A 13,115-nucleotide genomic window follows, 5' to 3' on the forward strand; every position below is an offset into this window, starting at 1 on the left:
CACCTCTAGTTCTTCTAATATACACCTCTAGTTTCTTCTTGAATATACATCTGTTTCTTCTAATATGCACCTCTAGTTTCTTCTCATATACACATCTAGTAATATTCCACCTCTAGTTTCCTTCTCATATATACACCTCTAGTTTCTTCCTAATATGCACCTCTAGTTTTCTTCTCATATACACATCTAGTAATATACACCTCTACTGTTCTTCTAATATACACCTCTAGTTTCTTCTAATATACACCTCTAGTTTCTTCTAATATACACCTCTAGTTTCTTCTAATACACACCTCTAGTTTCTTCTAATACGCACCTCTAGTTTCTTCTCATATACACTCTATAGTCTTTCTAGTATACACCTCTAAGTTTCTTCTCATGTACACCTCTAGTTTCTCCTCATATACACCTCTAGTTTCTCCTCATATACACCTCTAGTTTCTTCTAATATGCACCTCCTAGTTTCTTCTCATATACAAATCTAGTTAATACACTCTACTTTCTTCTAATATAACACCTCTAGTTTCTTCTAATATACACCTCTAGTTTCTTCTAATATACACCTCTAGTTTCTTCTAATAACACCTCTAGTTTCTTCTAATATGCACCTCTAGTTTCTCTCATATACACATCTAGTAATAAACACCTAGTTTCTTCTAATATACACCTCTAGTTTCTTTCTCATGTACACCTCTAGTTTCTTATCAATACACCTCTAGTTTCTTCTCATATACCTAGTTTCTCTAATATCCTCATTTCTTCTATATACCTCTAGTTTCTTTAATACACCTCTAGTTTTCTCTAATATGCACCTCTAGTTTCTTCTAATATGCACCTCTAGTTTCTTCTAATATGCACTCTAAGTTTTCTTCTCATATGCACCTCTAGTTTCTTCTCAATATACACCTCTAGTTTCTTCTAAATATGCACCTCTAGTTTCTTCTTATGCACTCTAGTATCTTCTAATATGCACCTCTAGTTTCTTCTAATATGCACCTCTAGTTTCTTCTAATATGCACCTCTAGTTTCTTCTAATATGCACTTGTTTTTCTCATATACACTCTAGTTTCTTCTCATATACACCTCTAGTTTCTTCTCATATACACCTCTAGTTTATTCTAATATGCACCTCTAGTTTTTCTAATATGCCACCCTCTTAGTTTCTCTTAATATACACCTCTAGTTTCTCTAATTACACTTCTAGTTTCTCCTAATATACACCTCTAGTTTTTCTTCTATATACAGCCTCTAGTATTATACACCTCTAGTTTCTTCTAATATACACCTCTAGTTTCTTCTAATATGCACCTCTAGTTTCTTCTAATATGCACCTTTAGTTTCTTCTCATATACACCTCTAGTAATATACACCTCTAGTTTCTTCTAATATACACCTCTAGTTCTTCTAATATACACCTCTAGTTTCTCTATAACACCTCTAGTTTCTTTCTCATTAATACACCTGCTAGTTTCTTTCTAATATACACATCTAGTTTCTTCTAATATGCACCTCTAGTTTCTTCTAATATGCACCTCTAGTTTTCTTCTAATATACACATCTAGTTTCTTCTAATATGCACCTCTAGTTCTTTAATATGCACCTCTAGTTTCTTCTAATATGCACCTTAGTTTCTTCTAATATGCACCTCTAGTTTCTTCTAATATGCAACCTCTATTTTTGATATTCTCTAGTTCTTCTAATATACACCTCTAGTTTCTTCTAATATGCACCTCTAGTTTTCTATATGCACCTCTAGTTTCTTCTCCATAATACACATCTGTAATATACACCTAGTTCTTCTAATATACACCTCTAGTTTCTTCTCATGTACACCTCTAGTTTCTTATCATATACACTCTAGTTTCTTCTCATATACACCTAGTTTCTTCTAATATCTCCTCTCTAGTTTCTTCTCATATACACCTCTAGTTTCTTCTAATACACACATCTAGTTTCTTCTAATATGCACCTCTAGTTTCTTCTAATATGCACCTCTAGTTTCTTCTACTATGCACCTCTAGTTTCTTCATATGCACCTCTAGTTTCTTCTCATATACAACCTCTAGTTTCTTCTATATGCACCTCTAAGTTTCTTCTAATATCACCTCTAGTTCTTCTAATATCACCTCTTAGTTCTTCTAATATGCACCTCTAAGTTTTCTAATATGCACCTCTAGTTTCTTCTAATATGCACCTCTAGTTTCTTCTCATATACACCTCTAGTTTCTTCTCATATACACCTCTAGTTTCTCTCATATACATCTGTACACATATCACCTCTAGTTTTTCTAATATGCACCTCTAGTTTCTCCTAATATACACCTCTAGTTTCTCCTAATATACACTTCTAGTTTCTTCTAATATATCACCTCTAGTTTCTTCTCATATACACCTCTAGTAATATACACCTCTAGTTTTCTTCTAATATACACCTCTAGTTTCTTCTAATATGCACCTCTAGTTTCTTCTAATATGCACCTTTAGTTTCTTCTCATATACACCTCTAGTAATAATACACCTCTAGTTTCTTCTAATATACACCTCTAGTTTCTTCTAAATATACCTCTAGTTTCTTCTAATACACACCTCTAGTTTCTTCTCATATACACCTCTAGTTCTTCTAATATACCACTCTAGTTTCTATCTAAATATGCACCTCTAGTGTCTTCTAATATGCACCTCTAGTTTCTTCTCATATACACATCTAGTAAATATACACTCTTAGTTTCTTCTAATATACACCTCTAGTTTCTTCTACAATGTACACCTCTAGTTTCTTATCATATACACCTCTAGTTTCTTCTCATATACACCCTAGTTCTTCTAATATTACACTCTCTAGTTTCTTCTCATAACACCTCTAGTTTCTTCTAAATACACAATCTAGTTTCTTCTAATATGCCACCTCTAGTTTCTTCTAATATGCACCTCTATTTTCTTCTAATATACCTCTAGTCTTCTCATATAACACCTCTAGTTTTCTTCTCATATACACCTCTAGTTTCTTTCTAATATGCACCTCTAGTTTCTTCTAATATGCACCTCTAGTTCTTCTAAATATGCACCTCTATTTCTTCTAATATGCACCTCTAGTTTCTTCTAATATGCACCTAGTTTCTTCTAATATGCACCTCTAGTTTCTTCTAATATACACCTTTAGTTTCTTCTCATATACAACCTCTAGTTTCTTCTCATATACCACCTAGTTTCTTCTCATATACACCCTCTAGTTTATTCTAATATGCACCTCTAGTTTCTCCTAATATACACTCTGTTCTCCTAATATACACTCTAGTTTCTCCTAAAACACCTCTAGTTTCTTCTAATATCTACACCTCTAGTTTCTTTAATATACACCTCTAGTTTCTTCTAATATACACCTCTAGTTTCTTCTAATATGCACCTCTAGTTTCTTCTAATATACACCTCTAGTTTCTTCTAATATACACTCTAGTTTCTTTCTAATATGCACCTCTAGTTTTCTTCTCATATACACATCTTAGTAATATACACCTCTAAATTCTTCTAATATACACCTCTAGTTTCTTCTAATATGCACCTTCTAGTTTCTTCTCAATACCACTTCTAGTAATATACACCTCTAATTTCTTCTAATATGCACCTCTAGTTTCTTCTAATATACACTCTAGTTTCTTCTATATACACCTCTAGTTTCTTCTAATATGCACCTCTAGTTTCTTCTCATATACACATCTAGTAATATTCACCTCTAGTTTCTTCTCATATACACCTCTAGTTTCTCTAATATGCACCTCTAGTTTCTTCTCATATACACATCTAGTAATATACACCTCTACTTTCTTCTAATATACACCTCTAGTTTCTTCTAATTACCCCTCTATTTTCTTCTAATATACCCTCTAGTTCTTCTAATATCACACCTCTAGTTTCTTCTAATACGCACCTCTAGTTTCTTCTCATATACACTTAGTCTTCTATACACTCTAGTTTCTTCTATTACACCTCTAGTTTCTTCTCAATATATCACCTCTAGTTTCTTCTAATAACACCTCTAGTTTCTCTCTATACACTCTAGTTTCTCAAATCCTCATATACACCTCTAGTTTCTTCTAATATGCACCTCTAGTTTCTCTCATATACACATCTAGTAATATACACCTCTACTTTCTTCTAATATACACCTCTAGTTTCTTCTAAATATACACCTCTAGTTTCTTCTAATATACACCTCTAGTTTCTTCTAAATACACACCTCTAGTTTCTTCTAATAGCCACTCTAGTTTCTTCTATATACACCTCTAGTCTTCTTCTATATACACCTCTAGTTTCTTCTATGTACACCTCTAGTTTCTTCTAATAACCCTAGTTTCTTATAACACCTCTAGTTTTCTCTCATATACACCTCTAGTTTCTTCTAATATGCACCTCTAGTTTCTTCTAATATGCACCTCTAGTTTCTTCTAATATGCACCTCTAGTTTATTCTAATATACACCTCTAGTTTCTTCTAAAATGCACCTCTAGTTTCTTCTAAATATGCACCTCTAGTTTCTTCTATATACACTCTAGTTTCACCTAGTTTTTCTAATATACACCTCTAGTTTCTTCTATGACACCTCTAGTTTCTTATCATATACACCTCTAGTTTCTTCTTATACACACTTAGTTCTTCTAATATTCCTCTCTAGTTTCTTCTACATATACACCTCTAGTTTCTTCTAAATATGCACCTCTAGTTTCTTCTATATACCACTATAATATACACCTCTAGTTTCTTCTAAATATTCACCTCTAGTTTCTTCTAATTTACACCTCTAGTGTCTTCTAATATACACCTCTAGTTTCTTCTAATATGACTCTAGTTTCTTCTAAAATGCACCTCTAGTTTCTTCTAAAATGCACCTCTAGTTTCTTCTAATATACACCTCTAGTTTCTTCTAAATGCACCTCTAGTTTCTTCTAATATACACCTCTAGTTTCTCTCTAAAATGACACCTCTAGTTTTTCTATATATACACCTCTAGTTTCTTCTAAATGCACCTCTAGTTTCTTCTCAATATGCACCTCTAGTTTCTTCTAAAATGCACCTCTAGTTTCTTCTAATATACACCTCTAGTTTCTTCTAAAATGCACCTCTAGTTCTTCTAATATACACACTCTAGTTTCTTCTAAATATCACCTCTAGTTTCTTCTAATATACACCTCTAGTTCTTCTAAGTATAAAAATGCGCGCATTCCAAATTCAATATTCTCCCATCTGGATGTCTTCTTCTCATCAAAATTCACAGCCTTTCCATCCTTCATCTCACAGGTCTTTCATTCTCTCTCTCTCTCCTCTCGTCTCTCGCCTCTGCTCTCGCTCTCTCAATCAGCAGTCTGTTGATTACAGACAATGTCTCTTCAACTTTTGAACCTAGTTGGCCGTACCATGGTAACGATTGTGTACTTGTTCTCAGCCTAGTTTCCTCTTGAGCATGACCTCTTTTTGACCTGTGACCTTACCCAAACATAGAGCCATTGTTTGATAATTCCATGGATTGCAAGGTACCACAGTGTTAGGTTAAGAGTTTAGGATCTGGCTAAACAGACAGTTTCTTTTCACGGTGCTGTTAGGACTTGCTTTCTGTTATGAGTGCTGCTGCTTTGATCTCTGTCGTTTTTTGTGTCCCTTCTTCATCACCCTCCATATCAGCTTCTTCATCACCCTCTACTCTCTGATCCATGGGGCTTTAAGTGGATTTGTTCATTCTCTAGCTTGTTATACATGAGGRTAGGTGAAGTTATATCAGTCATCATATTTGATGTTTTTCTTGGCACGTTTTAATTCGTTCCTGCCTTGAGGAAGATGTATTACTAAAATTATTTAATCAGTTCCATCACACACATGAAATACCATCTTTTTTTATTTCTTCCATCTAGGTAATGAGTCTCACCTGTCAGATTCAGGTAAGGACTCCATTATTCATTATTTAATGATTTGTCATGACTTGATTTGTGAAATCCTCAGGATAMAGCTAAGGCGGGATCAAATAACTAATATTTGTCCAGTTACCATGGCTACAAAAAGCAGGAAAAGGCACAGGGAGGTAGGGAAGCGGACACTCACATGCTCTTTGTTCTGTGATTGGCTGTTAGATGTGTGGCAGTCATACAGCGCCACGGAGAGCCTGAGGAACGGCGACGTCACCACTTCCTCCCTGGCCGCCAAAGGCTTCAGGAGCGTCAGGCCCAATCTACAGGACAAGAGGTCTCCCACACCAGTGAGTCTTGTGGCTGGCGTTCAGTGTTTGTTTACACCACAGTTGTTTCCCTCCCAGCACGGCTGTCTCCTGTTTCATGTCTCCTGTCTCCTGTCCCTGCCTGGCCTTTTCCTTCAACAGGAAATGGAAATGGAAACGCCCCTGGTCTCCGGACTGCGTTTGAAATAGCACCCTACCTATAGTGCACTACTCTAGTAATGCACTGTATAGGGAATAGTAGTGCAGTGTATAGGGAATAGATAGTGCACTGTATAGGGAATAGTAGTGCACTGTATAGGGAATAGTAGTGCACTGTATAGGGAATAGTAGTGCACTGTATAGGGAATATTAGTGCACTGTATAGAGAATAGTAATGCACTGTATAGAGAATAGTAATGCACTGTATAGGGAATAGTAATGCACTGTATGGGGAATAGTAGTGCACTGTATAGGGAATAGTAGTGCACTGTATAGGGAATAGTAGTGCACTGTATAGGGAATAGTAGTGCAGTGTATAGGGAATAGTAGTGCGGTGTATAGGGAATAGTAGTGCAGTGTATGGGGGATAGTAGTGCAGTGTATAGGGAATAGTCGTGCACTGTATATGGCATAGTCGTGCACTGTATAGGGAATAGTCGTGCACTGTATAGGGAATAGTCGTGCACTGTATAGGGAATAGTCGTGCACTGTATAGGGAATAGTCGTGCACTGTATAGGGAATAGTAGTGCACTGTATAGGGAATAGTAGTGCACTGTATAGGGAATAGTAGTTCACTGTATAGGGAATAGTAGTGCACTGTATAGGGAATAGTAGTGCAGTGTATAGGGAATAGTAGTTCACTGTATAGGGAATAGTAGTTCACTGTATAGGGAATAGTAGTTCACTGTATAGGTAATAGTAGTTCACTGTATAGGGAATAGTAGTGCACTGTATAGGGAATAGGGTGCCATTTGGGACGCATCCCTGGGTAATTAATGGTTTAACTCAACAGCTGACGTCATTCATTGATCTCCTTGAAGAACACTGAGTCTGTTCTTATGTGTTGTACTGGTTGTTATGTGTTGTACTGGTTGTTATGTGTTGTACTGGTTGTTATGTGTTGTGCTGGTTTTTGTCAGTACTGATATTATTTTGCTGAGCTTGAATTATCTACAGAGGCATCAGAAAGGCTCTGAGGGGCCCTTGATAAAAGGTTCTGTTTTATCTGGAAGCTGTTGTGTATTCTGTACTGCCTGGTGCTTTTAGCTGGTCAAGGCCGGTCTTCGCTGCTAAACTGAGCTAGTTTTTGTTTACAAAACCACTCTTTCAAATGGACTACTTGTTGACATTTATATAACCACCCAACCTATTATGGTTAGAGAGAAGGTTTGCTGCCATAAAAAACATTCTGACTCAGATCGGTGAGAAAAAATGTTTTTCTTTATAGAAACACTGATAGCCACAGTACAGGTATTATTTGTCTCAACAGAAGACATTACAATGCCTTTAATAATGTATTTGTATGTTGTTGTCTGTCTCTCTTCTGTGAATGTTTTGGAATGCCTTGGCTGAGTAAGGCCCCACCTCCTCCCAGTCATAGCTCTCACCTGAGCCCTGTTGGCAGTTCCCCCTCATCCTACAGCCTTCCTCTGCCTGGCCCTGGTGAATGTTCCTCTAGCTCACTGGTCCTTAGGCACCGGTCCCACTCCTCAGGAACCATGTCCTCCTATTCACACTACCCAGAGAACACCTCTCTCAACCCCAACACCAGGTTAACTGTACCAAGCACCAGTAGCTCCTCCCAATCTGTCTACAGTCAACCACAGGGATCCGGCATGGTCTCCCCAAGACTAACCCCGTTGCAAGTTACTGAGAGCCCTTACACCCCTGGTACATGCCCCCACCATGAGCCTGTCCTTAAAYACAAGCCACCCCTCCCCCAGAGAGAGAGACACACCTCCTCCCTGTCTATCCGCATCACCCCACCCACTCCCCTGGTGGTCACAGTGCCCCTGCTCTGCCAGTACACCCTCCCCTCAGCAGGGCCCCCGTGGACAGGACCCCAGGACACAGGGATGGCTCTCCTGCTCTCGCCCCCTGCAGGCCGACAAGTGGTATAAACCTTTTCTAGTTTTTACTGACTGAACCATCCCATTTTCCTCTAATGCTCTCTCACTCACAACCATGCAACGTACCAGTACCAGACACTCTTCACCAGTCAGTAGRTCATCGTAGCTAGTTCCTCCAGCACTGGACTTCTTTTTGTGTCTGACAAGTAGTTTATCATGTCTACCCTGGAGCACACTGAGGTTTGAATAGCTCGTTAGCGAGTTTCCAATTTCATAGTGATTATGGTAATTAGACCTGATGCAATAGCGCCTTTGAAAACTATGGATTTATTTATGATAAGCCTTAGGAAATTGCAAAGAAATGATTTGCATGTCTGTGTCTGAGACCTAGTCCTTGCATTAATGCACCATTATTATATGTCTGCAGCAAAGGGTTTTGTAGGAAACCAAATGTGTTGTATTGTTGTTATTACAACTGGATCGGTTCCCCAACATTAGATTTGAACTCAAACTAACTAGGAGACAGCACCTTTCCTTCCTCTCTCAGGAACCAGAGCTCCACCTGGCTTTACTCAAATATAACCTCTTCTCTCTTCACCTCCTATCGCCTATCTCTCTCAGGAACCAGAGCTCCACCTGGCTTTACTCAAACATAACCTCTTCTCTCTTCACTTCCTATCTCCTATCTCTCTCAGGAACCAGAGCTCCACCTGGCTTTACTCAAACACCTCTTCTCTCTCTCTTCACCTCCTATCTCACTCTACGAGCCGTCACTGCAGTGTGTGTGCTATGTTTCACTCTAAAGTCTTTTCTCCACGTTCAACTCTAACTTCAGGTCCCTCCGAGACCGCCACACAGAAAGACATCTCCTGAACCGACACTGCCAGCCTACCAGCCCCCCCTAAACAGGCCCTTTCATATCCGTCTCTCATCTGACCCCTCAAAGTCCCCCAGCCTCCCTCCACCAGTCCCAGTGGGTCCCCGGACCCACTCCCTGCCCCCCCAGGGCCCCTCCACCCCCGAGCCCAGCCAGAGCGGGGCCAGCTCGGTCCTCAGCTGCTCCTACAGTGATTTGTCCACTGCCGTTCTGGAGGAAGAGTTGCAGCACTGTGCCCTGCTGTGTGCCACCGACAGGAGTTCTCAAACGCCCTCGCCCACCCTCAGCCAGACGTCGGCCATCACCGACGACACTGCGCTCACTGCCACTACCTACACCATCGCCGTCGCTAATGTAACTATTCACCTGCTATCTACCTGACCTGAGCTCACCCCTCTCCCTGCAACCTCTCCTCCCTGACCGTTTCAAATCTTTCTTCTGAAACGGGCCTGAGTTTAGTCCTGAGACACTAACCAGACTCCATCCTCTTGGGTTGATTGGTTGATATTCTCTCCCCTCTTCACCTGATGTGAACTGTTGTGCCTCTCCATCCTAAACAGCAGCTAAACAGCTCCTCTGTTTTGTGTTACTGTGCTTAATGCTCTCGCAGGTTAACGACTAATGACATTAGTTCCACAGCTTCTCTTGACTTACTATAATTGTTAAAAGTTTTAACACAATATCTGAATGTGCCAGACATTATGGGTTCATATCATGGTTTTATTATGTCCCATTATGTTACATCTGCCCTTATTTGACCTTACCCAACAGTTACAGTAGGTGAAAAACAAGTCAACTACAGTGTAACTAAACCATGGTTACACCAGCCTTGTTCCTTTTAATCAATCCAGAGCTTGTGTTTTAACCCAACCCAGTGATTTTCAGTGAACTTCCCTTCTGAAAACCTTGTCAATTCCATGTTTGTGGTGGTTATTCTATTGTCCCTTTACAGTGTTGGTAGCATTTTTAATGCTGTCTTTTTTCTAATCAATTTGACAGATAACCAAACACTGTTTGTCCATGACAGATTCTCTGTCCCTGACTTCTTAAACGGCGATGAATTTCAGTCTCTTCATTCCTTTCTTTCTTTCTTTGTCTGTTTACTGAGCTACTGGTGATGATTCTATTGTATATTCATTCTCTCTCTCTCTCTCTCTCTCTCTCTCTCGCACTCGCTCTCTCTCTGTCTCCGTCTCTCTCGCACTCTCTCTCTGTCTCCGTCTCTCTCTCTCTCTCTCTCTCTCTCTCTCTCTCTCTCTCTCGCTATCTCTGTCTCTCAGAACTACATGGCAGTGAATGGGAATGGCGGGATCACGGGCAGCTCCTACAGTCACCTCCAGAGGCCCTTCTCCCCCATGTCCTACCCCCCTCCTCCCCCACTCAGCCCCAGCCTTGGCCACTTAACACAGGCCAGGAGTGCAGGTGAGTACTGCTTGATAGCTCTATCAGTTTACTTCCCTTCTTGAAACCTGCTGTAAATCAGTGATCGACTTAGACACACACAGACACACATACACACAGACACACACACTCTCAAATTAACTCTCCAAGGTCATTTGCCCCTTGGCAAAAGAGCTTCAGTCGACAGTGCAGCAGAGTGTAGCCTGTGCAGGCGCTAGTAAGTTTACAGCCTCTCACTCACTCCCATTGCTAACTGAGTGTGTCAGTCCTGCTAGCGCTCCCATGCACTAATAGAGCTCTAACTAGAGAAGAATCACAGCCCGACGCTAGCTGGAGTGTCTAGTATGAGGTAGAGAGCGAGGGGGAAGAGGGGAAGAGAGAAGAGAGGTGGTGTGTGCTCCTTCGTCTGCGTCCAGTGATCTCTGAAATCCCAGTGGCCAAGTGACGCAGATTAAAGCTCTAATCTGAGGGAGGGGATTAGAGTGGRTGAGACCAGGCTCTCTCTTGTTTTTGTCCTATCTTTCTTTCTCTCTTCACTATTATAGTCTCCTGGGAAGGATKTAGTTCAGCATGTTTCTAATCACTATAGGTCCGAGAAGAAATAAGATATGTGTTTTCCTCTGTGTGTGTGGAGAGGAGGTTTACCTTTACCAGAGAGTTGTTGGTTTAKCTTTACTCACCAGTGTTTACTGTTTACCAACCTCGCTCTCTGGGACCCTGTCTGTCTGTGAGGTGACCTGGTCTGCAATAGTGTACAGTAGGCGTGGTTTGTCTCTTCTTTCCCACTCCTCCCTCCTCCTCACCGTCTCTCTCCTTCCCCATGGCTCTCCTGTCTGGCAGAGGTCCGCTCCCCAGGCTACCCCCGTATGAGCCGCCCGCCCCCCGCCACCCCAGCAGAGGAGGAGTACCAGGAGGTACCAGGAGCCCCAAGGGGAGGCGAGGGGGGGAAAGCCCCTCACCACGCAGGCATCGGCCCTGTGGATGAGTCTGGCATCCCCATCGCCATCAGAACGGTGAGTTGACAAAGACTGTGTCCTAGATATATAGGGAAGATGGATATAATAGGAAATAGGTTTAAATATGGGAATAGTCTATATAGGGAATAGGAATATTATGGGAATAGGATATATAGGGATAATAGGTTTAAATAGGGAATAGGATCTATAGGATATAGGTTAAATAGGGAATAGGAAATAATGGTTAAATAGGGAATAGGATATATAGGAAATAGGATAAATAGGGCATAGGATATATAGGGAATAGGATATATAGGAAATAGGTTAAGATAGGGAATATGATATATAGGAAATAGGTTAAATAGGGAATAGGAATATAGGAAATAGGATATAATAGGGAAGTAGTCTAGTATAGGAAATAGGATATAATAGGGATAGGATATATAGGAAATAGGTTAAATAGGGAATAGTCTATATAGGGAATAGGATATATAGGGAATAGGAAATAGGTTAATATGAGGAATAGTCTATATAGGTAAATAGGATTATAGGTTAATAGGGAATAGTCTATATAGGGATAGGATATATAGGGATAGGATATATTAGGGAATAGGCTATATAGGGAAGGCTATATAGAGAATAGGATATATAGGAAATAGGTTAAATAGGGAATAGTCTATATAGGGAATAGGATATATAGCGAATAGGCTATATAGAGAATAGGATATATAGGAAATAGGTAAATAGGAATAGTCTATATAGGGAATAGGATATATAGGAATAGGAATAATAGCGAATAGGATATATAGGAATAGGATATATAGGGAATAGGCTATATAGGTAATAGGTTAAATAGGGAATAGTCTATATAGGGAATAGGATATATAGGGAATAGGCTATATAGGCGAATTAGGCCTATATAGGTGAATATGGATATATTAGGGAATAGGCTCATATAGGGATAGATTATAGGAAATATTAATAGGCGAATAGGTTAAGTAGGAAATAAGCTATATAGGGAATGGCTATATAGGTAATAGCTATATGATGAATAATAGGGAATATGTTATTAGTATAGGAATATATAGGTAATAGGCTATATATGATATAGGATATATAAGGAATAGGATGTATAGGAAATAGGCTATATATGATATATATGGAATAGGATATATAAGGAATAGGATGTATAGGTAATAGGCTATATAGGGAATAGGATATATAGGTAATAGGATATATAGGTAGTAGGCTATATAGGGAATAGGATATATAGGGAATAGGCTATATAGGTAATAGGCTATCTAGGGAATATGATATATAGGTAATAGGCTATATAGGGAATAGGATATATAGGTAATATGCTATATAGGGAATAGGCTATATAGGTAATAGGCTATATAGGATATATAAGGAATAGGATGTATAGGGAATAGGCTATATAGGGAATAGGCTATATAGGGAATAGGCAATATAGGGAATATGATATATGGGGAATAGGATATATAGGGAATAGGAATATATAGGGAATAGGATATATAGGGAATAGGCAAAATAGGGAATAGGCTATATAGGGAATAGGCTATATAGGGGATAGGATATATATTGAATAGGA

General features: G+C 39.4%; 1 protein-coding gene across 1 annotated transcript in view; it reads left to right on the top strand.

The window, feature by feature from the left end:
* The window catches only part of sorbs2b (sorbin and SH3 domain containing 2b), a 70,884-nt gene that overhangs the window by 12,668 nt on the left and 45,101 nt on the right, over positions 1–13,115 (top strand). Inside the window, exons 2-6 of the mRNA XM_070444633.1 lie at positions 6,117–6,241; positions 7,778–8,314; positions 9,105–9,500; positions 10,427–10,568; positions 11,388–11,560. Coding sequence (XP_070300734.1) covers positions 6,117–6,241; positions 7,778–8,314; positions 9,105–9,500; positions 10,427–10,568; positions 11,388–11,560 — 1,373 coding nt within the window. The remainder of the gene's footprint in view (positions 1–6,116; positions 6,242–7,777; positions 8,315–9,104; positions 9,501–10,426; positions 10,569–11,387; positions 11,561–13,115) is intronic.

This window comes from Salvelinus sp. IW2-2015, linkage group LG8 (assembly GCF_002910315.2).
Source record: "Salvelinus sp. IW2-2015 linkage group LG8, ASM291031v2, whole genome shotgun sequence".
Classification (NCBI taxonomy): Eukaryota; Metazoa; Chordata; class Actinopteri; order Salmoniformes; family Salmonidae; genus Salvelinus; species Salvelinus sp. IW2-2015.